The sequence below is a fragment of the Aythya ferina genome, assembly GCF_964211825.1.
Source record: "Aythya ferina genome assembly, chromosome: 4".
Lineage (NCBI taxonomy): Eukaryota > Metazoa > Chordata > Aves > Anseriformes > Anatidae > Aythya > Aythya ferina.
Window position 1 is genome coordinate 25866289 of NC_140300.1, and position 25725 is coordinate 25892013.

The 25725-nt window shown below is 36.2% G+C and overlaps 1 protein-coding gene across 2 annotated transcripts in view; it reads right to left on the bottom strand.

The window, feature by feature from the left end:
- The window catches only part of KCTD8 (potassium channel tetramerization domain containing 8), a 99820-nt gene that overhangs the window by 66128 nt on the left and 7967 nt on the right, over nt 1-25725 (bottom strand). Inside the window, exon 2 of one of the 2 annotated variants that reach the window (XM_084519042.1) lies at nt 18361-19219. The exons of the other annotated variant lie outside the window; for it this stretch is intronic. Coding sequence (XP_084375168.1) covers nt 19191-19219 — 29 coding nt within the window. The 3' untranslated portion in view covers nt 18361-19190. Of the gene's footprint in view, nt 1-18360; nt 19220-25725 lie in introns of those variants that run through there. 2 annotated transcript variants of the gene reach the window in all.

The following is a 25725-nucleotide window of genomic DNA, read 5'->3' on the forward strand; positions in this document are numbered from 1 at the left end:
CTGAGATAGGAGACACAGGAGGCTTCACTCACACTACTGCCAGAAATCTGACAACTTCTACATTGGGGGTTTCAGAGAATCTGGAAGCACAAGACAAACATTTTAGAAGACAGTGGAAGAGCAAAGGTTGTGGTTATTTCACATAATCTGGCTTAGAGGAACCAAAAATTGGCCAGATGATTTATATTCTTCTGTTCTTACAATGTTGAGCACAGGAATACTTAGTGTAGAGGAGAGTGTGCCATCTATTCCAATTTCCACCCACTTGCTCTTTTAGAAAGGGGACTCTGCCAAAATGTGCTCTGATGAGAGATACACACGTTTCAGCCCCATATAGTTTCATAGCCAGGAGGAATGAGCAGAGTTTAATGCATGCCTCTTCACCAGCTGTTGGCAGGCAGGAGATCACTGCAGGATTAAGTAAACAAAAGCAATGCACTTAATAGCAGATCAAGGTACCTGTACAGAACCACGAAGCAGGCTTGAGGACTTGCAGATAGAGGGAAAGAAAGCATTGAAAGGGAGTGCAAGAAAGAAGGACCCAAAACAAGACAAAAATCATTGCTTGGAAGGGTTGTTATTGATGGAAACTTTTATGATATATAGCTCTAAGGATTTTACTTGGGCTCTTCTAAAGACTGGAGAGAAAAAAAAAATAACGTAAGGACTATATTTCAGGGACCCTCAACACTCTTCTTACATTCCTTGCCTTCTCCCTTCTCTTTCTCTGCCTTGCTCCCATCCTGTCAGCTAATCCATGCCTTGTACGCTTCTGGTGACACCTTGAAGGTGTGGAGCACAGCCAGCCACTGGGGAGGGGTCCATGAGGTGAAACTAATAAAGAATAGTCTGATTGTCACTATTTAGCTGCTAAGACAGAAAGCTGCATTGCTGCTTTCCATGTATTTTGTGCACACTTCACAGGCTCGTATCTGCTTACACATCTGGGTGAGCCTAAAGGAAGAGGTACTACTCAAGACGAGTACCTTCTTCAAAAATGACAGAGGGGGTCTTGCAACACAGATTCAGTAGGAAGTTGCAAGGAAGTTTCACTGAGTTTCACAGCTGGAAAAGGCAATGACTCAATGACTGAGAGCTACTCAGCAAGAGGCAATCTTTGTGAACATAGCTGAAATGAACAGTCAGTTTATTAATTGTATGAAAAGGTCACAAAAATAGGTCACAAACACAACAGGCTGTAGTAGCATGGGAACGATGAACAAAGGCACATTCTGCTGTGAGGCAGAGTCAGAAGTCAAAAATCTGAGTTGATATTGAAGTGTGAGTTACCAGTGAAGCGCTTTCCTAACAGAAATTGGTGTTTATATATAAATGTATGTATCCTCCCACCATTTTTCTTTTATATATAATCATTTGCTAAAGATTATGATGAAAGTGTCTAGGAAATTGAAGACAAATAGTTCACTTTAAGAGCTGAAGCTATACTGATTTTACTGGTGGTTGTGTGCTGGTAATGAGGAATTCTGGAAACTAAAGATTTAAATATGAAACACACTCTTATCTTCATTACCATATGTTCCAAAAACAAATGCTACCTATGGTCTTACTAGCAACATCAAAGCTTTTGAAATTTTTGTGAAAGTCTTACATTTTCCACTTGGCTCAAAGACACAGAGGAAGGCTCTTCAAAGCCTTTGGGAATACATTGTAAGCACAGTTACATTAATAAGAAAATGCCCTGGCCTTGTAACAAAAAGACCAGCTTGCACATTATATCCAAGTCCACAGGGACATATGCAGGTGGACTAATAGGCAAAAATACCGATACCAGCTTATTTCCATTTCAACAGGAGCCTGATACAACATATTAGATGAGAAAGTTGGAAATCTTTCAAAGAAAAAACTGTTTGGTATTTTAAAGGCAACTATCATTTTAGCGTATTATGTGGAACTGAAGGCCAGAAGAAAAGATTGTTATTGAAAATCCTCATCTTTTTTCTTTTCTTTCTTACTCAGATAGTGCCTGACAGACACATGTGAAAATGTAGATTTTAACCTTTCAGATATCTACTTCACATAATTTCAGTGAGTGTAATATTATACTGTCATACTTCTCCGTGAAGCAGTTGATGATGTTGATGAAACAAATGGCATCTCATGATTACAGAGGAAATGCTACTGATTGACCAAGAATTCAATTATAGGCAGCTTGGGGAGAGAATGTGAAAGATTCCACAGCACTGCATTTTAACACACAATACACTACTCTGGAAGTAACCAAAAAGTGTAAAGGTTTTTACACAAAACAGAAGTTTCTCTTACATCTTTGAATATATCTCAAATAGAAATGGCTATGCTAAGCATTTAAAATTACTTTTGTCAAAAAAAAAATAATTCAAAAACTTCATATTACTTGTAAAATTTACAATACTATCTGTCCTGGTTTCAGTTAGAACAGAGTTAATTTTCTTCCTAGTAGCTGGTAGAATGCTATGTTTTGGCTTCGGATGAGAAGAGTGCTGATAACACCCCAATGTTTTAATTGTTGCAGAGCAGTGCTTATACTAAGCCAAGGACGTCTCAGCTTCTTGCTCTGTCCTGCCAACAGGCAGGCTGGGGGTGCAGCAAGAGCTGGGAGGGGACAGACCCAGGACAGGTGATCCAAACTAGCCAAAGGGGTATTCCATATTATCTGATGTCATGCTAAACAATATATAGGGGTGGCTAGCCGGGGGAGGGGGGCCGGACTGCTCAGGGTTAGGCTGCGCATCGGTCAGCGTGTGGTGAGCAATTGCATTGTGCATCACTTGTTTGTACACATTATTAGTAGTAGTACTATTATCATCATTGTATTATTATTATTATCGTTATTATTATTATTGTTATTATTATTTTCCTGTCTTATTAAACTGTCTTTATCTCAACTCACGGGCTTCACTTTCCATTTCTCTCCCCCGTCCCAGAGAGGGAGGGGGGAGGGTGAGTGAACGGCTGCGTGGTGTTTAGCTGCCGGCCGGGTTAAATCATGACACTATCTAACTTAAAAACATCATGATTATATCTTTTAAGTGGATTCCCATTCTACTATTTCCAAATAATGGGGCAAGTAGTGCATAAATAATAAGCAAGATACAGATCAGTGTTTATGGTTGAGAATCAATGGCTCTGATAGTACCAATGATGCCTTCTGTTAAAATAAAATAAGGTTTCACAGCCAAAAATAACATGTGAATGTGTATAATTGACTCTCTAAAACTCATGGCATGCTATGACAAAGCATTCAAAATAATTGATGAGAACTTTAGAATTCTGAATGTAGAAGTGAAAATATCATAAAGTGGGGCTTAATACTTGCTGTGAAAGGTATCTGAAACAAAACCGTATGAAATTTAAATCGCATGCTACTTCCTATTTCTTCCGAAGTGCATCTACTCCACATAAAGTTCTGAAGTGGACTGCCTTATCAATTTGCTGCAGAAGAATTACATTGCAGGAACAGTTTAAATTCAGTTTGCACCAAAAGCCCAAGGCGAGCAAAATGTCTAAGTTAGTAGTAAGAATGCCTCTTTGCCACTAGGAGAGATAATGAATCCTATTACTAAAACACAGCAGTATGCCTAATTGTGAAGTCACATGCAAGTTATGGCTTTAACATTAGCATTTTTAATTTTAATCCTATTTTTAATATAGTTTCCTAGCAAATTGGTACATAAAAAATGTAAAGAGGAAACAGCAGGCAACAATCAGCTTTTGATTATGCACTCAGACTCTGAAGGGGTTGGATAACCTAAGTAACCCCAAACCACATATAATACAAAATATGAGTAATATTAGGCCCTGAGAACACATAGCAAGGTTGTTACAGATGAGCATGGAGCACAAACATCCCCAGGGTGGCACCCACCAAGCAGTTAGGAGCATATTGTGCATTCAGTTTGGGCATTGCTGTACTCCTCCTGCAATGAAACCAGCTCAGGCAGAGCCAGCTCCGGTATCTCTGCACCAGCAGCATATTTAACCCTGAAACTGAGTAATGCATCCATGGAAAATCAAGAGCTGGCCATACCTGGATGAGCTGAGTCCATTTGTTAAATGCATCACCTATAACTGTGGCTACAGCAAAAGAACGGAAGTTTCCCTTGCCAGGTACTGTGTATTGAACAGTGTTTTAACTGTTCAGATCTTCAGTGCATTAGCTATTTTTTCAATTTAAAGACTGCAATAACATTTCACCTAACAAACTTTCACCCAGTATTATGGATGTTGCCTTAGCCTGCCATTTTGCTTCTATTAGTTATTAAGTTCTGTGCATACACTCAGGATGGAGAAGCAATTTACACTGAATTGACTCAATGCATTTTCTTTCTACTTTCCTTTTCTTCCATTCTATTTCAAACACTCACATTTATTCATGTAATTCCTCACCTCAGTTTTAATTCTGCAATACACTGTAATCTCCACTTACATGTTTAGTGCAGCCCTAATAAATTCTCTGATTGCCTTACACTATTTAAAGCAAATGGTAATCCCAATATGTCCTAGAGATGATGGGAGCAGTAAATCACACATTTAAAGTGCATTAAAATCTTCAGGTGTAAGGGACTATAAAATGTTTAAAATATCACTACAGAATACTCACTGTGGGAAATAAGACTAATTGCTGTTATACTTCCTCATAATCTTATTCTGCCACTGTCTCTGGCAGAAAATAAACAATATGCTAGAGCCTATTTGTCTTGCTTCAGTTAGGAGACCTAGAAACATTTTTAGTACAAATTGTGGGAACAGCTACCAAATACAAAATATGACTGAAGGGTACTGCCAAACTCACCGACTAGCTGACTGAATATCACGTTAATGTTATTTTGTATTTACCTGTACAAGATGTAGAATTTTGAGACTACAACCTACTATGATCTTTTAATTAACAGATACTAAATTTGTAATTTTCCCTTAAAATTACTAATGTTTAATAAATCACATAGTACTATTTGAAATACAAAAATTGGACATGACTTTTAAAACATTCAGATGTTTAAGAATTCTATGCAGTTAATTTTCCTGAATATCTACATTAAAGCTCAGTAATAATAAAATTCAAAAACAAGAATGCATTGGGTAACAACATACCTATTAAAAATTTAAAAAAACATATTTTAAAGAAAGGATAATTCAGTACTGAATGTACAATGTAAAGTCATTTTAACCTTAATGTATGTAGCTGTATGGGTACTGCGGTTCAGCAGCACAGTTAAAAAAAAATGTAATTAGACCAACACTTTTCTACAGAGAAATATGCTGCTATTATCTCAGTGGGAGATAACCCTGGCCTTTAACTTGAAATAACTCAGCAAGTTACCTTCCTGATAAACAATGCAATATTAATATCACAGCTGGGAGCAGTTCTCTGAACACTCACAGCAGGTATCAAATTTGTTGCTCAATTTTTGTTGGAAATATAGCATTCCTTTCTAATGGACATATTTAGCTTCAAGAAAGAGGAACAGGTAGAGTTCAAGATATAATTAATTTTATATTAAATTAAAGGACAAAACAAACCGTGGAGCAACAATTATTAAATCATAGCAAGCCTAAATGTTAACAACTGTTCAAACCACGTGTGATGGTATGATGCAAGATTCTTAAATTTAATATACGTGTTAGTAATACACAAATAAGCATATAAAAATTGGAAAAAAATAAGGAAATACTTGTGTGTGAGTTCAGTTTACGTTGAGATTCTAAGCCAAAGATCATGATATATTATGGTCTCAGAGATAGTCAATTTTATTTTTTTTAATCCACTTTAAAATACATCAGTGATAATCTTAAGCATTTTCTACAGTTCAGAAATACAAGAAACGATGCTGTTTTTAATTGGAAAGGGTGAAAAGTCTGTTATAGTTATTTATTCCACTTTTGAACATCAGCAATCCTAACAGACCACTTCTATACCTTTTAAACCACAAGAACATCATGCAACGCACATCATTTTGCAACAGACTGAAATCAAATACAATGCAGAAGTGCAGTAGGCTACTTGCCTAGTATCAATCAGAAGTGCAGATTATTGCTACTTGCATAATCAAGGAATTCTCTTGAAAAAAATAATAAGCTTTACTTACCATGAGAATTTCATAACAAGATATTTTCCAATAGCACATGGTGACAAATGCAGCTAAATGTTATGTTATTTCATTCTAAGCTTAATTTTAGCCATAGCTCATATTGTCATCCATCACAGCTCTTCATCCCTTCTATTAACACCTGAGATACAAGCACACTGAAAAACTCAAGAATGGAAAAACAGAATTTTCCAAAAGAAAAACACATGCTGCAGACCAAATTTGAAAATTGCTGATTCTGTCTCTGATGTTTAACTAACATTTCATTATGATGGGCCCATTGTGAGGATTTTTGTTTTGCAGTAGTCAAGAGTTTTAAAAGCAACTTATCCATAAATTTCAAAGAGCAAGCTAGTATCTGTTTGAAAAAGTCTTTATGAAAAAAAATACTTTATTCTAAAATATATAAATGCCACAGTAACAATAAAGTCTCATTGAATGTACTCTATACAATTCTAACTTCCCCCCCCCAGAGGCTCAGATGGGGAAAATAAAGGTATTGGGTAAATCAGAGGAATTATAACACTATCAAACACAACAAAATCATACCTTGATCATGTTAGCAAACAAACACAGAAAGAACACAGCTGTTCCTAGAACAGACAAGAAGGCCTATGTAAACTACCAGCAAATAAGAGCAAATCACAAAAAAGAATAAACTGATTCTGGGTAGAACTAAGGCTGGACATTTCAAGGTGGCTTCTAGCCAACAAAAGTAGCAACAATGGACAAAGTGATAGGTTTTAAATTGACATAGACATATTAACAGGACTACTGACACTTATTTATTGAGGCAAGGGGCTGGACCTGAAGATCTGCAATGCCATGTCCAGGCTTGTTTTCCTACAAACCAACCAGTGCAGCTAAAAGTTGCACTGAGGCTGCAACAAAGCTATTTGCTTTGTTGTCTCAATAGGTTGCTGGAGGAAATCTAGTGTTTTATCTTTATCCTCTGCCTTAAGATATTCCACGTATTGTATTCTATGTATGTATTCTAAATAAAGATTGAGAGACCAGGTAATTCATCTCATCTGATTCTTAGGGATATTTGATTTCTAATTATATTTTGTTATTTATTGATGAGATTTGAGTTACCATACCTTTCTTACAAATGTACACACTGGATTACGTGAAAAAAATTATTCATTTTTCAGAGAGCTTTGCAGGAAGGAAGACTGACTGTGAACAGAGGAAACAAAGGTGCTGTCATTCATGTCCCACACAGCTGCACTAGAAAGAACTGAGAATATCTAATTTCTGGAGACCATGGCAGAATGATTGCCATCAGCTCACAGGAATAAAATTATTACTGTATCCTATTTATTTACATATGTTTTAACCTATGTGAAAACACATCAGACCATAGCCAACTCCTCACTGGACCTTAGCATGATCCTTCATACTCTTCCTCAGCAGAATCGCGTAAGTATTAAAAATTTGTATTTTTGTCCACTGCAGTATTGCAGGAATTACATCTGACAAACAGGTATTGCATTTCAGAGAAGAGAAAAACAATGAGATGTACAATGCTACAAAACAGGCAATTTTGGAGATTTTGTTAACACAAAGGCACGAAATCCTATATTTTAATTAGCATTGCATGTTTTATTACATATTTTTTCATAAAAGGTCTGTAAAAAAATGAAGCTAAAGGCTGAAGCTATCTTCCCAAAGCTCATCCATCCTACAAATATAGCAGATGAATAAAACTTTCATGGCAATGGGAAGTTAAATCGTCTACACAGATTGCCACTGAACACTTCTGCCTTCATCCGCACGTCATGCTGATTGTTGTTCATATTGCCACTATGAGCCAGGACCCAGAGAAACACAAAGCATAACTCAGGATGCCAAACTGATCTGTTCGTACCATACAACAGAACCACATAATAAAAATCAAACTTTTGCAAATGTTCTACAGATGTTACTATGGAAACCTATATTTTTCAATTTTATTTTTATTTTCAGAGTCCCTTCCCGTTTGTTAAAAAGTTTTAAAGTTCTTTTAAGTCCTTAAAATCTTTTGTAAGCTGAAAGGAAAAGTGAGGTAAAATTTCCTTTAACAAAAATCACTATACTCCAGAAAAAAATCCACCCTCCAACCAAGAAAAGGAGAATTATAAACACAGGGTGAAGCTGGCCAGATCAGTGATTCCGCAACCTCTGTCTAAAGATTTTTTGGTAAATACTTCAATTAAAAAAAAAAAATTAGCAATCCCACTACTCCTCAGTGATTTAAAAAACGTGAATAGGAAGGAAGAAAAATATGATACAACCTTTACAAACAGATGGAAAAGTGTGATGTGACTTAGAAAAAAAAATCTAATTTCCCCGTGTTATTTCATTCTTCATTTTGTCATACTGAAATATGGAGCTGCTCTGAGGAATTCTGAACTGGTTTCTGACAGAGTAAATAAATAGTTATTAGTACTAAAAGTTATGGATTGAAGGATTTAGGGCAGATATTCTATTTTGCAAAACTTGTTTCAACTGATTCTTTAAATGTCAAACAGTAAAGCAAGTACACTAAGAACACAAAAAAGTATTAGGCACATTCACAAAGTCCAAAAGGAACATACACGTGAACACATCACATTCTGGGGTCTGTATTACTGTGTGATTAAATAAACTGTATTTAGCCATTGTGAAAAGAAGATGGAAAAGGTCTCTCTCTCAACTGCTTCTGTCCTCATTCCCATGTCTTTGAAGCATCTCAGCTCCTGCTGTGACAAACTTGGCTTTCCAAAGCCAGTCCAAGGAAAAGCAGAGCTGGCACAAGCTGCCCCCTCTGGATGTCAGAAGTGAAGGACCAGTGGTGGGCAGTAATTTCCAAGAGTTAGGTGAGCCTCCAGTGTAGCATCCTGAAGGTACTATAGTTGTGAACTAAGAGAAATAATTTTAATAGTGATACTTAGGATCCCTGGGACCAGCAATTTTAGATATTTAAATTAAAATGCCAGTTCTGTTTTTGCCTCCTGTCTGTATACAGCACTGTGATCATCACAAATAAATATCCTGTCTTCTGTTGCTGACTTCTTAACACATGGCATGATTAAATATGATCTTCCTTTTCCTCTCAAAGAATTCTTCTTGAATTTTAATGGCTTATGATTCTCTTGTTGTCTTTGAAGAGAATATTGTTTTCCATAAAAACTCAGTTCAATATTAAGTTTCACAAAGTTAACATGACAATGAGGTAATGCTAAAGTTGCACATCTAAACCTAGAAAATCAAGTCCACAGAATACAGAATGGGGAATAAAAATAACACAGCATTAATTTTTAAGATAGATGCTTTTTGTGTTTTCTTAAATATTTTTCAAGTTGGATAAAATTAGCCATTTTCCCATTAATTTTGTATGGAATTTTTCAAAGAAGAAAATTCATTACATAATTGCATAGTAATATTAGCACAAATTATTTTATTTCAATTTTGTAAGTTTATTGCCTCTAACTGGGAAGGACATAAATCTACCTCACTACCTTTGCTGCTATTGTATGAAGGGAGGCAGAAAGTAACTGCAATAAATAAGAACAAGGAGAAAAACAGATTAATATCTTAGCAGCTTTTATTTTTTTGTCCATAATACTAAATAAAAATGCATAAAGTGCATAAAAATGCCTTTATGCTATAAGTGCAGCCACAATTTGGCTTTTCAGCTGGACTGAGGATTTGAATCTAAAGGAGAAACCAACTAGTGAATGGAAACAAAGGACTTTGAGTGTGTTGCAGAACTTATGAAGGAATAAAAAAAAAATGAAGCCTTAAACAGCGAGATCATGTATTTCAGCCTCCATTTTAAAACATGAACTGAAAGAAAGAATAAGGAAGCGTGACATTTTACAAAGAAAATACAAACCTCTTTATCTCTATTATGCCACCCAAAGAACTTCCACTGCTGTGGAACCATAGGAAGTAACAGTTAAGGAATGGAAACAAGGGAACCAGCTGTTTCCATATGTCTGGCAAGACAGAGATGAGAAAACAAAGACAATTAAGAAAGAACCAAAACTGCTGTCTTTTAAAGGTTTTAATTTTGCTAAAAACAGAATAAATCATAATATAAGGTAGAGGGGATTGTTTTTTAAATCCCCTGAGTACAAAGTCTTCAACTGCTGGTAGAATGCCTTCCATTTAGAAGCAAGCATATAAGGCAACAGAGACTTTTAAATTAAAATAACAACAAAACTTAAAGGTAATGAATTAAACAAGAAAAAAAGAAGAGTAAGGACAAAACACAGTGGCAGAAAAGTAAGTGACAACAAAGAAAGGAGTTAAAAATGCATTAAAAAATCAAAACAAGTAAAAGAAAAATGATATCACAGTCAAAAGGATAATGAACAGATCTATAAGCCTCTCAAGAGGAAGATGATGGCAAACAAATAATAAAGCTATATAGGTTCAAGTAAGAAAGGAAAAGGCAGAAATTAGGAGGACAACAGGAGTGCATAATGAATATTTTGCAGGAGTATCTGTGACAGGAAAAGCCATTCAAAAATTAATTTATGATAGGATGCTTTTCCCAAGTCCAATGACTTGGAAGGATATCTCCCAGATGATGTTTAGAGTAACTCAAGTGTAATCTGCAAAACTTGACTGGTAAGCAATTGGATGGTATAAAAGCCATACCAAGGAATGCTAATGTACCAACAGTAATAACTCCATGTGGAGGTGACATTTCAGATCCAGGAGGAGGCAAGCAAAACATTGGGGAGGGAAAGTAGTAGTAGGAACCCATAATGAATGTGCTCTTCATGAATGTCAAGATTATCAAAACTGGATAGGTATGACATTTGGTTTTGTTTTTCAAAAACACAGCCACAGTAAACTCAAGAAAATAGTCTGGAAGAGCACATTGCCTTTTTGAGAAAATAAAGCTTGGATTATGGGTGTGCAAATTTAACAAATGTGTGTTCCTTCTGCTTGCAAAGCCTGATTCTTAAAAGCAAACCAACTGCTTGCAAATAAATCACAGATATGAGTAAAGACAAGTCATTTGGGTGGTTTGAAGAATCCTGTCATTCATTTGTTCTTTAGATCTAATCAGAACTGCCATATGAGCAAGATAAAAATCTGCTATTAGAGCAAGATGCTCATGGATTGCCTGAACACTAAGATTGCTGCTGCTTCTCCAAATGCTTAACATTGCTCTTAAAAAACATGAGAATGGCTACAAATCTACTGATGAGATAAACCAGATTCTAATGAGACTCTCTAATTATTTTTAAAATACAGATGTTACATTTCTTTGCTACTTACATTGAATGTTTACAATTTATCTTCTTTTTAAGCTGGATTTTGATCTGCATACTACCCATATTGGTTAGCGAAGCCTCTGAAAATGCAATCATGTTAATATTAAAGAAATTCTAGCAGAGGGATACCCAGAGGGCCCCTATATCTCTGGCTACCATGTATTGTCCAGTATGTGAAACTATGTGCTCACAACAAAAGACTGAAAGGAAGACAAACTCTGGGAGTAGTTCACCTACTCTCCAACTTCTTTTTTTCAGACTTCCCAAAGCAGAGCTACATCAAAAAGAAAATCCAAATTCATCATCTGACCACAGGATGTTTGGGAAAGAAAACAAAAGCAAGACAGAACATAAAAAAAAAAAAAAAAAAAAAAAAAAAAAAAAAAAACCACAGCAGCAGCAATAACTCCTCTCCATTTTAAAGTTCTGCATAATACTGTTCATATAAACAAATACTAACTCTTAGAAATACTGATTGTATATGTTATAAATGAAGTCTTAATCTGAATTTAGTAATATTTATACAAGAAATATTCATAAAAAGTATAAAAGGCAAGTAAACAGCGCTGGGTGTGTGGGGAGTCTACGTTCCACCAACACGCACACACGAACATCAAACATTCTAAACATTGCTTTACATACTAAACCCGAGTATGCCTATAAATAGGTACAATCAGAAAAGGTAACAAACAATCCTTTAAGTTCCATGACTCAACAGTCTCCATTTTCCATTCCTTTTCTTGATTACAAACAAGTCTCAAATTTTCCATTCCTTTTGAACAATGTCTTGCTTTAAGTTGTCAAGCAACTCGGTCTTCAGGCCTTATGCATCTTCCCAGATCGAAGAAAAGCATATCCATCTCCTTTTCAAGGCCAATAAGGCCTGGATCAAAAGGCACGTCCAGGTCAGCAGGGGCATAACAGCAAAAGCTGTAGCAGCAGAGGGGCCCATGGCGTAGCAATCGGATCAGTAAAGGAGTCCACAGCTCCCTCACTGTCTGGCAAACCACATGTTTCTGACTGTGGTCCCATGTCTGAGGTCTTTAAGGCCTCAGAGACTGCTCACCAGGTGCTGAGCAGTCCCACCACAACCTTGTCGTTTTTAATTACAGAGTCCCACATCTTGTCCTCAATTTGGTCCCATATTTCAGGATCATAAACTGTCTGATTGTTAATAAGGAGAATAAGCTGTAAGGTTACCAGGACAGTTTGTTTCTAAGGACTTATGATTCCCCATAATGCGCAGCTGCTTACCAGCGAGGGGCAGTTGTGTGCACGGGTCTGCTTCTCTCAGCTTGAACTTCTTTGCAGCTCCGGTGCGCCCATTTCCAGCAACTTTCTGTGTAAGCTTCTCTGAGCAGGTTCGGCCAAACTCAGCAAACTATCTCCAAGAGGCAATCAATGTGCCTGTTCCCGTTCTGGTCTCTGTTCTGCTAGCCTGTTCCTTTTCATTCCTTCTTTCTGCCTCCCCATTGACATAACTTCATTACATCGTGTTGCCTTTTTTTTTTTTTTTTTTTTTATCTTGAGAACAGGCTCCCCTCTTATACCCTTCTCTCCACAGCAGTTCTTTTCAAAACAACTTTTTATTGGTCAAACAACTTTGAATATAACAGCAAACACCCAGAAACTTCCATGCCTTAAAGGCTGGAGAACAAGCAACCTGAGACTGCATGGAGTCTCCTGAATCATCCTTTTTTCCCTCTTAACACTTTTACATTCCTTATGGCCTCATAGTTAAGAGTTTAATGTTATCACCAACCACAGGGCTTTCCGACCCCCATGGCCACACTCCCAAATTTCCCCCTTCTTTAATATCAACCATTTTCTCGACACAAATTACCACTCCATATATAACATATAGTGTGTTTTGTTTTTGTTTTTTTTTTTTTCCCCCCCTTAAAATACTTCAGACATTTTTCCTCTAACAGCTCTGTGCCATGCCTCCTCTTGATTAGAAGAAGCCACCTAATTGGAAAACAAGTTTGTTTTAAGTAAATCTTCAAGGCACCATATTTATATTTGAATTCAGAAAAAAAAGTTGCAAAGCAAGTAGGTATTTTTCTTGACAACCTAACCTGATGATTAGAGAAGTCAGAGATGGGAGGTCTATATTCAGTCATTTGTTCTCTCTGATTTAAAGAACTGGCAACTTCTCCCTCCCACATAATTGTCCCAAGAATTAGGCCCACTTTCTAACACAAAGTTCCTGATAAATTCTGACTTCACACCATTTGTTGCTTTTCCTAACAAATAAGGAATAGTTTAAGTCAAATACAATTTGAGCTGCATTTTTATAGCAAGCCATCTGCATCTTCTGGCAGAATTATGCAATAAATTGTAGGCAGGACTACCGCTTTCTGTGAACTACAAAAAAATTACAGCAAGTAACAGCAGCACATTTTGCTAAAAGATAAAGTTTTTATGAACATCATGGTAGAAGATAGGCAAACATTCCTTTGGCTTTTCTGCCAGCAGTATTAATGAAATTTCAGCTAGTGTGGCAGACCTAGTAAAAACCAGTGAGAGAAAATTTGTTTTCCTGCATTTCAATTTGTTTTTATCCAGCTCATTCAGTAGGGATGTAGCAAAAAATAAAATAAAACTGAATAAATAAGGCAGAAGCTGCATGCATTGAGGTCCCAGGAGACACCAACTTTAGTTAAATTTTCTTTAAGAAAATATATTCATGGCAGTAGTCTTCCAAGCCCCAGGCAAAAACTTTCCTGATTTTAAAATGCTTAACTCCAGTGAGCAAGATAAAGGTGGTGCAGTGAATTTATCTCCTGTAAGTATAAATTTGAACGAGACTTGAAACAATGATCTTATTCCTGAGCAAGCCCCCACCATTAAGAGACTACTCAGGAAATCCACATAGAGAAAGATATTTCTTTGGTAACTCTTGACTTCCTGATACCTTTTTTTCAGTCTCTTTCATACCCTCTTTCTTTCAGCTCTTTTTCATACGATCAGTTATTCCTGCATGCAACCTATTTTTTTTTATTTTATTATTATTATTATTATTATTTATTTCAACTACTGAATTTCTTTTAAGGTGTTTAATTTCTCCTGGTACTGCATGTGACTTTTTTTGACCGCAAAGTCTATTCATATTTGTGTTTTTGCAAAGTCCTAATGTCCTTACACAGGAGGATTAAAAATGAGAGACAAGGGGTGGTAGGTTTTTTTTTTTGTTCCCTTTTTTTTTTTTTTTGGGGGGGTGGGGGGGGGGAGGAGGAGGGGTCTGCTTTTTAATAACCTTATGTTTTGTAGGCCCTCACCCGTAAATTTCAAGCATTATATCTTAATTTCAAGTTAAATTTCAACTCCATGCTTACTGCTTTTACATTTTTCTCCAAGTGCAACCATTCATCCAATCCCTTGCCCACCAAGTGGTCCATCTATAGAATTCAGGTCTCTCCAATTTAGGGACAAAAATGTCACGCCAGACAGTGTCAAAGTGACTTTACACAAGTCCAGGTATATTACATCAGTTGCACTTCCCTTATCCACCAACACTGTAACCCTGTCATAGAAGGCCACCAGATTTGTCAGGCGTGATCTGCCCTTAGTGAAGCCATGTTGTCTGTCACTTATCACTTCCTTATTTTCCATATGCCATAGCATAGTTTCCAGGAATGACCTTGCCAGGCACATAGTTCAGACTGACTGGCCTTCAGTTCCCCAGGTCTTCCTTTCCCCCCCCCCCCCCTTTACAAAAATGGGGGTTATGTTTCCCTTTTTCCAGTCAGTGGGAATGTCACTGGACTGCCAGAACCTCTCAAATATAGTGGCTTAGCAATTTCATCCGCTAGTTCCCTCAGGACCTTTGGATGCATCTCATCCCATGGATTTGAACACCTTTAGGTTCCTCAGATGGTCACAAACCTGACCTTCTCCTACAGTGGGCACTTCTTCATTCTCCCTGTCTCTGCCTTTGGATTCTTTAAATTGGGTGGTATGGCTAAAGCCATACCTAGAAACTACCTTTCCTTCCCCCCCAACCCCAGTCATCTCCCTCTGCTCTCCATCCCCACCTCCCCAGCACTTGGTTTTCTTGGAAAGAGAAGGAAACTGTGTTTTTTAGTCTCCCTGACTTCTCAGTGTAGACAACACATGGCTCAAAACTGTGAGGCAATCTGCTCTGAGTCTGGATGTATTCTCAGCTTTAACTCAATAAAATGTTTCATATGAAGTTTCTATGGATGCAATTCTTTAGGGACAGCACAGGGAGAGAGACCTGGTTCATCTCACCTACAATGCAAGCCTAGTTCAATCAGTTTGAATGGATTTTCTTTTGTTCAACAGAAGAGGGGAAATAATTTGCATCTTCCTTTGCACACCCATGCGTGGCTGATTGTAATCCAGTCTCCTGTGCAATTCTTTGAGCTATGTTTGTGTAAGGAAGCACGAAATAGAAGGATTTGTTCCCCCCTGGACAAATTAAATCAATTCCCCTATTATGGACTAGTGCTAATGCACTGCCATCTAGTGTGGAAAATCAATATAACAAAAACAAACCAAAAAAAAAAAAAGGTTCAGCAACATGGTAGATGAAATGCTATCAGCTTCCACCAAATGTTTTGAACATCCCATTCATAATATTAGTCACTCTTCTTTAAATATATATATATAAATGCTGCCTTTTATAGAAAACTGCTTGACTTGACAGACTGCAATGGCTTCCATTAGATTGTACTGTGTCAGGGCAGACAGGCTCATCAGAGCTCTTCATCCCTGTAGCCTCATTTGAAGTGACTTTGTAAAGCTAAAGATAAAATTTTACAGTATTTTAGTAAAAAAAAAATCTTGCTGTTAAAGAGTTTTTTCTTAATTAGCACAAACTTAATTTCAGACTTATAATTTCAAGGCTTTATTCTCTAACTCACAGACTATGAAAAGCACTGCATCTTAACAGATGGACTGCACAACCAGAGATCAGGGACTCTTCAGTTTTGTCTCTGCATTAACGGAAGATCTTCTCATCTCTTTCAAGAAGATTTCTCTCAATACAGCCCCAAGTTTCTGTTGTTTTGCATCCTGTGCAATTATCTACAATTGCTCAATGGGCACACAAAGGACCTGACCTGTTTTGCTTGGACCAACTTTGCACTGATGAAGTTATGTACAAATGATATAAACCAATAGCATATAGCATATAATTTTACAAAAACTGCAGATTTTTTTTTTATAAAGACTGATTACCATAAATTGTTTCTCATTTCTGTAACTTGCTATAACCTCTACATTACCACTCCGCTAATCAAGAATTACTCAAGTAACACTGTAGTCTGCCTCTTTCCCAAACTATACCATGACAGTGTTATTTAACTGGTACAGATATTCCTCATCATCCCCACCACAACAAAATCCTGCTTTGAATCCAGGTTGAACCAATGTTTCTTAGAGTCCACATAGCTAGTTTCTGCATAAATTTATTTATTAAAATTATTTATTAAGATATAATCACTTTTTGGTCTCCAGTAATGCTGGAGAGATACTGTTAATTTGGAGGAGGGAAAAGAGAAAATGTATTTATGTGCCAGTGAGACTATTTTCCTATCCAATGAGGGGTGAAACGTTATAATCTTAAAAGAGAAATATGTGGATAGAAAATTCTGTATAGAATTTGGAAAGAAGAATTATAAAAAGCAGAATTACTTTAGCATAATCTTCTATAATGGATAATATAATTCTTATTTGATGTAGGATTTAGCACTACATACAATGATTGCTAAAATCAATAATTGTATTTTGATAAAATTTACATATAAATATAAACTGAACTAAATGCAAAGACTTCAAGAAGCTTTCACCCATGATGAAACAAATAGTTCTTAGTTTATGCAAAATCATTTAGGAATTCTTTTGTGCTACAAGTCATACAGTAAAACAAATTATTTCAACACTAAACATTCTAATGATCAGGAAGGATCAATGAGATATTTGTTTGACTACTGAAGAATGTATGAAAAAATAAAAGGCATACATGATATGGCAATAACATCCTGAAACATACTGGTGCAGCTATCTACTTCTTAGATGTTAATAAAAAAGAAAAAAAGCAAAGTATCTTGCCAAGAATTTAACTCCTGACAATAATTTTATAAGGGAAAATACTTTATGAAAAGTACTTTATTTGTATTCCTCCCAAACCACCACAATATGACTCAGAGTACTGAGCCAGGGTATCACATCTAGCTAATGCCTTTTCTTTAAACATTTATAGATAGTTAAATACAGATACAATATAAGATATATAGATTTAAGGTTATGACACATCAGATTTAAGAAATATTTGGAAATACTGCATTGATAATTTGTTACTGTAGTTTCAATGGTAATATACAAATAAAGGTAGAAGGAGAGTACTGAAAAGAGGTCACAGCACCAACATACACTAAGCTCCTCATTCGCATGATCATGCATAAATAAAAGGCTTTTATCTTTAAAATAAAAAGCAATTATCTGCCCCTCCAGGAAGAAAGGATGACAGACATAAACAGAGTTATGAGATCAATTAAACTCTGGAGATGAGCCTAAAAAGTCCTGAAACGAGGAGGCCAGCCCATGCAAATCACTGAGGGGTTAAACTCCACGGCTCACTGCATCTATGACATAACACCAACTTAAGCACAGAAAGTATCTACCAAAACCTCATGGCTGCGCTTCCTCAGGAACCCTTCCTTCCCTCTCTGCTATCGTGAGCAACTGGTCTATGCGTAGAATTGTCCTATCCTAGACAGAAGTTAGTTCTTTGCTGAGGGAAAGAAGAAAATGGAGCTCATAGTTTTGAATGTCTAGCAGTTTCTTCTAGGTATACTACAGCAGATATACTAACTAGCAGGTATACTAACAACAGAAGAAACCCATAATAAATTTCTTCTTTTGTCATAGACTGTACACAATCAAGACTTTTTCCTTTTCCATTAATTATTTGGATAATTAAAAACAACTTAAAAATACACACATTTAAACTCACTATAACTTGTAAGGCAAAAAAATGTAACATGACAACATTTTATTGGTAGCATCTTAGCATTTTATTGAAGATGCACCACAATGGAACATATGGTGGACATGAAGCCTTTAAACATCAATAAAAGGGAAAAAGTTCTAATGCATGTTCTTTTTTTCTTCACAATTTGTTAGTTTTTCATGCTGGTAAATCAGGCATAATGATAAAAAAAAAAAAAAAAAAGACTTTCTAGCCACTAGAATACAAAACCACAAATACAACACTACAAAATCAAAACATATTTTCCCCCTGTGAGGTTTCTGACACATCCCTATTAGGCCCTGGATAACTTTAAAAATCCACTATATCTGAGGCATATCTTAGGAAGAAGGTATGAATTAATGAATCAGTACTTACAGATAGATTAATATAAATCCAGGAGAACCACTGAAAAGTAATTCAGCATGGTTCATGTTTGCTTTATGATTTGTTTCTTAAGTTTTCCAAGCCACCAAAAAAATTCTGCTCAGCACATTTTCAGTTACTATGTAAATTGACTCAAGCTGTGCTGGGGAAAAATACAGAGGCTGAAGAGCTCAAGCAAAAATATGTCACGCTAAAGAAACCAAACACCAATCAAAAATATAAAAATGAGGGAAATCCTAAAGAAATCCAAGGTGATCTGTCATATTTAAATTTTATAGGAGGTATCTATATCTCAAGAATGGCAATGAAAATGGTTAGAGATTTAAACAGTAGTGATTTAACTTTTTTTTTTTTTTTAACATGTTTCTCTTCAAGCAAAAGGTGATCAACTACCATAGTAATATCCAACATTAATTTTGTAAAATTTGTGTAAGGTACTTTCTTATTTGTGGCTTGTTCAACATTCTACGGTCTTGAATTTAAGGCAGAAAGTCCTGTAAAAAAAAAAAAAAAAAATTTCCTGGAGTATTTGTTTCAGTTCAGACTAGAGGAAAGATACAGAAAAATAAGTAAAATGATAACTAAGTTCATGTTTTGAACCTTGTGACATTTGGAGCGATCAGAATTTAAAGCTCTCTATAATCTACTTCATTTACCTGCAGCAGTTCCAATACTAAGTTAAAACACCTAGCACAGAATCATAAGGTAATTGAGATGATCTCTAATCCAACATTCTGCTCAAAGCTTAAATCAAAAGGAAAGGTCTGACATCTATAAGTCCAGACCAGGTTAGCAGAACTTGATCCTGCTGAGTCTTGAAAACCTCCAGGTATGCCCAACATACACAGCATCACAGCACAGCCTATTCAAATACCTAAATGCAGGAGACTTTTTCCTTCTATCACGGAACTTGTAAGTCTATTAAAAAGCTCTAAAGCTGAGTGTTACACAGCTGCTACAAGTATTATGGAATAGTCTTAATTTACTGATTCATAGTCTAACACCACACACCTTCTTGGACAGCAATTACGGCAACCCATTCTGAACAACCAGTAATTACCCAGTAACTTGCAATAGCTTTGCTATACAACTACTCGATAATACAGTAAATAGCTTTTACCACTATTGCTGTTGTACAGTAGTATCACTGTTATAAACTGATTTAATTGAGCAAAATAATGACTGAGAGGTAAACACTAACAGAAAATTTTAAAAAGTGATTTTGGATAAAAATGTCGATTTCTGTATTGCTAAACCTCTAACATAACCACAGGATAAAGAAGAAGTCAAACAAGTACAGTTTATCACCAGTCATGAAGGTAAGAACCACTAAGTCTTCCAAACAAGCAACACAAACTTCAGGCCTTCTATTCCTACTGTTGACTGGTACTCAAACTGCAGATGGAAATTCTCCCTGAACTTATCTGAATTTTCTGAAAATACATTCGAGACTATATGCGTTGATTTGGAGCTCAATTTTAGACTCATGCTATTCTCAAAAGTGATTAATTATATGGTTCATTAAAAAGGATATCTGTTTTTGCTGGTAGCCTCACTATTGATTAAAAGAAGATAACTGTTTCCAAAAAGATGTATTGAAGATTAAAAAAATACATCTTCTCAAACTTCAGAGTATTTTTACTGTTTTCAGAAAATGCAGCGAAGCAACCCCCCAAGCTCCTTTAAACATTTCATGCATCTTAAGTGTGACAACACATATAGGCTTGCATGCAGTCACTTTGTCAATACTAATTAAAAATCAAGCGCTTTTACATAAGTCTAAAAAGCAAGTACTTTTTTTTTCCGAGATGTTTTGTTTCCAGGTTACCTACTGCTTATAACACTTTTTTTTTTTTATTCTCCATATTTTGTACATTTAAATTTAAAGAATATTTGGATCAACGTTACTAAATTAAAGATTGCAATTAAGTTTACACCATTTCAGCAGCACCATTTAAAAAGCTCAGATAACGTGCTTTGTCACTGAATAAACATTTGCTAGGTATCTCTTGCCTTCCTGGTGTCTTTGACCAGAAACCCTTGCTTTTCATGTATAATAATAACTCAAGAAGTTATTTCTCATTTACTTTGTGTCATAAGAAGTTCATGAAATTACATAGAAGGAGGGGGGGGGGGGAAAGCCATGAGTCACTGCCCTGGGATTTCAAGGCTCTGAAGCAATCTTGTGATGGTGGCCTGCCATGAGTCCTTGGAGGACACAGCTCTTGGCTTCTCTGCTTGTAGTCCCAGAAAGCAGACAGTCGCAAATTCCTTCCACCCACTGCTTCCAGGCCTGGCTTTAAGGACCCTGGCCACACACGTGGGACTCCTGCACAGGCCAAAATCCTGTATCAGGCCCAGGACCCCCAGCAAGGCCACAGCAAGGACAGGCTCCAGCTCCCCAGAGCCCAGCCTGGGCCCCTGCTCAGCCCACCTAGCCAAAGACACCGAGAGGCCCCCACATATTTTTGGCAGCATTGACCCACATCCAGCTCGCCCCTAACATGCCACATCCATCAGACCAAACAACTAAAGCCTCTGAATAGACCCAAACATATACTTGCACAGACCACGCAGGCTTTATTCATCACCTGCACAGCAAGAGGATTTAGGAATAAAGCACTGCCAGAGCTCAGCCACCAGGGATGTGATTAGACAGGCAGCATTTACCCTAATCTCTTCTACAGCAAGTGCCTTCTTCTTCCTGTAATTAAATGTGATCACAGATGCAGTTATTTAGGGGCATAATTTCACCAATTTAGACACCAAACTACTTCCATTGCAGGTGGAAAATGCAAGTAATGAAAGGGTGTGAGTGAAAATGTGAGTGTTTTTATGACTGGAGGCCAGGCTGATGGCTAATGATCATATGAATATATATAATCTTGGCAGGTTATGGGATTAAACAGAAATTCAATCAGTACTCAAAATGTCACATACTAAATAACCCATAAATGTCTGAAAAGTTTGTATCTTTTATCTTATGGAGTTAGTGTTATTCTAAAGCTTACAGATATTGTTATCTGTTATTCTCAGTTTTTGGAGGGTGGGGGAGATGATAGACAAAATGTATATCCTTAAGCTATCTCTGTCTATAACATTTAGAAATGCTATATTCATTTATTATATCCCCAGAGACAAACTGACAGCATGAAAAGATTTCATGTGAAAAAAAAGAAAATGGTCAGAAATTGATGTTTGAGTTATGGTAAAACTGAAACAGGTAGCAGCTATGTGTAGCTTTCTAAGGAATTGCTAACATAGAAAATTAAACTCTACAGGTATTAGTAAAGTAAGAACTGCAAGCGGGATTACAAATTAGTGTTCATAGTTACATTCCTTTCACATTTTTTGTTATTGTTTTAATATGATAAGGCATATGCACATACAGAGATACTGACAGTTCCTGCTCTCAAGAACTGGTTCTGAAAATGGATGCTACTGAAAAAGGAAGGTGGGGAGGGGGGATAGATGCCAGAAATTTGGAAACAAGAGGACAGATCCAATCTTACTTAAACACCTGCCCTATTCTGTCTTGCACCATATACAGCTGAATTGTTTTGATATTTTTTCCGGAAGTCCAAGTAGCTTCAGTAATATTGATCACACTCTTACAAGATTGCATGCAGTTATTTTTAGAAGGATGGAATGAGTGGTATTTTTGTTCCTAAACACTGGAAAGAGACAAAAATAGGTGAAAAGGCAAGAGTAGCCATGCCTCCATTTTGTTTCAGATCAACTAAAAAGTCACAGTAGGCATTAACAACATAAATAGAAACAGCTGTCTACGAACAACAATACTGGCTGTTACTGGCTGTAAATGGGTGACTTAAGAAAAAGGGAAAGAAACTGTCTTTATTAAGAAAGACTAGCAGAAAATGTTGTTCAGCTTTAATGTGTAGACAATACAGTGGAGAAAGACAACCCCGATAAATTTTCCAGACTTACTTTATCTGCCTTCTAACACTTATGTAGTTTGTTTTCATATTATTTAGTATTCATGAATTCCAATGAGAACGAAAGAACCTTGGATTAAAGACCACAAGCATTACAGAATACTTCTACTTACACATAATAGATATTTATCATTACTCTGGAAGTTTTGCTGGTATAGTGGTTTTAGTGGGGATTTGATTAATAGGCAGGAAAAAAAAAATCTTGTTCTAATAAACTGTTTTTAAGTTATGAAAACATATTGAAAAGAACTATATCATACCTATTTATTTGTATAATGGGTATAGATGTAATTCTGTACCTCTTTAAGATCAGTCATTCTTAAAATATATTCCACTATATACAAATATTGACACTACCCCTTTTTTATGATAATTATAAAGGGTCAATAATGCGTATACTTCACAGACTCTCCAAGTTACATTCATGCTCTAACTCAGCTATTACAGAACACAGTTAGGAAGGAATAAGTCAATTTCTCTTTTGTCTTTTGATATTAGAAATACTGTGAATCTAAACTTTCAAAATCTTTAGCTAAGCCCATGTTTTTTCACTGAAACTAGATATAGTTGGAAAACAAAACCAAACTTGCATGTCCTGTCAATAAGGCATAATAGTTTAAATACATGGACCAGTGCATACCACTACCAAACTTTCATCTTGATGTAACTTGTATCCAGCCTACTCAGAGCAGGGTAAGAAATCTACATGAAAACTTTAGATCTCCAGTTCTGGAGCAAGTGGTGGAATTGAGGCAATTAGCTAAACAGAAAGATGAAGGAAATATGCAAAGCATGGGGGAAGGAGAGAAAAAGACAAATAGAAAAAAAGATGAGCAAGTCTAAGATGAGAAGCAAATATGGAAGTAAGCAGCAAACAGCCAAAGGTGGAAATGTTTAATGAACATCCTCTGGATATATGTACGTCAAACAAAAAATGAAAATCAGCCCTAGAGACTCTTACATCTCTCCAGGACGGGGGAAAAATTAAAAAATAAATTCTACTTTTACTAAGTGACTTAGTATCCACTGAGCCCACGTACAGTTGTTTTTTCATATACAGCTTGCCACCAAGTAAGTAAATGAAATCAAGACAAGGAAAAGTGTCCAGATCTTCCAAATGAAAATTCTTCCTCTCAATAAGTTCGTTTATTCTGGGAAATTGCTTATTTGTGCAAAAGGATAAGAATGCCTTGTGTTTGAGCATTTAAAATCATACTGCACATGTCCACTTTAATTCTTTTGTACCTTAAACTGTGACCATCAGATAGGATGGACATGGGTATTTCATTAGTAATCTGAATAAAGAAAGGAGCTTGCTAACTCTGCTGGGAAAAAAAAACTTTGAATCATGAACAATATTGCCAGATTATATACCTCTGAGTATCACTAACCATGTATGTATACATGATACACATACCTATATGCATATAGACGTGCTTGCATTAGAATTTAGACATAAATTTCTTCTTATTTAACAAATATAAAACGCTTTACAGATATCCAACAAAATATTTACTGGTTAAAAGCCTCTGTAATGATAGCACACTTTAATAACTTCCATGGAATATGCTTACGTAGTTATAAACCTTGAAATAACCTATGAATATCCTTGTTCAAAGATGTATATACACAACAATTTCACTATTAACCTATGTTGCAGAAGTCTGTTTACAACAAAATGTGACAAGAGTCCCTGAGCACCAACTCCTCTCTCTCTGGGAGTATTTGTTAATACTACTAAAGAGTAATTCCCAGTGAGGATGAAGAAGAAAAGATACAAAACACATCTGAAGGTTTTAACAAATAAATAATATATTGCCTGATTTCGTTTCTGAATCACATCTTTGTGCTAATGCAAAGAGAATATCTCTATATATTATGTACAGTAAGACTAAATGCATGCTAAATGAAAACCTGGAATATTTAATTTCATTAATAAAAAATAATGACAGTGTTGATTTCTTTTTAGTTCTTCATCCCTCTCCTTTTCCCCCAAAGGAAACATGCAGCATATCTACTTCTATGCATTAGTTACTCTTGCTGTATGTACTTGCACTTTGGATTGAGTTGTTTGTCTCTGGATTTATTCATAGTGTTGTAAAAGTGTTGCAGAAGCCCCTTCAAAAGGAATTTCTATTACTTTTTTACTCTATAATCCATTCTGGTTTTCCTTATTCACTAAGAGCATATCATGGAAACAGAAAAGAGGTCGGGCACAGCGTACAGGAGCACTACAAAGCAAACCTGACAAGCACACACAGCCCAGAGGCAGCAGAAGCTGCCTGGAGGCAGTGGCAATCCCCTGAGGCAGTGGCTCCTGTCTCTTCGCCTCCTTTACTCAGAGCCCCTGCAATAGAGTTCAGGAATATGAGAACAATGAGAAAGGGAACAACTGAATTTTGACCAGGCGAAATGATGATGATGAATGAATCACTGTATTAGCCAGAGCTGAACAGTCCTCCCACTGCTTATGGCCTGTCTGGCACCCATAGGGTAAAGAATGGATAAACACATTGCTCACAACCTTGGAAAGACAGTACCAAGACAGAAGTTATACCATAAATATGAAATAATATTTGCTTAAACATTTTCAAACCATTGTATTCATCACTAAAAACGTGAAACATTTATCGACACCACTGTGTTACATGTGTGGTGAAGTCCTGAGAAGATTTAGAGATGTGATTACATAAATGGAATGACACCTTGCAGCTAGATGCACACTTTCATTTAAATGTCTTCTGAAACTCAACTGTTAAAATGTAACAAACATAAGTTTTGGTATCACATTCTGATAAAATGCAACCAAAATTGAATGGTTGCATTCAATTCTTTTACAAGTGCCATGAAAATTATAAATCCTCCTTGCTTGCCTCCTGCCAGGATTTTGTGTACTAGGAACAATTATGACACTAAATAATTACTCACGTAGTTTTAATTTCACTTTGATGTGAAAGACTAGTGCAAGGCAATTTGGTGCTTTAGTCCCAGTGAAGGTCTATCTTGCAGCTGTGAATGGGGCTGGAGCGTGAGTTTCACATGCT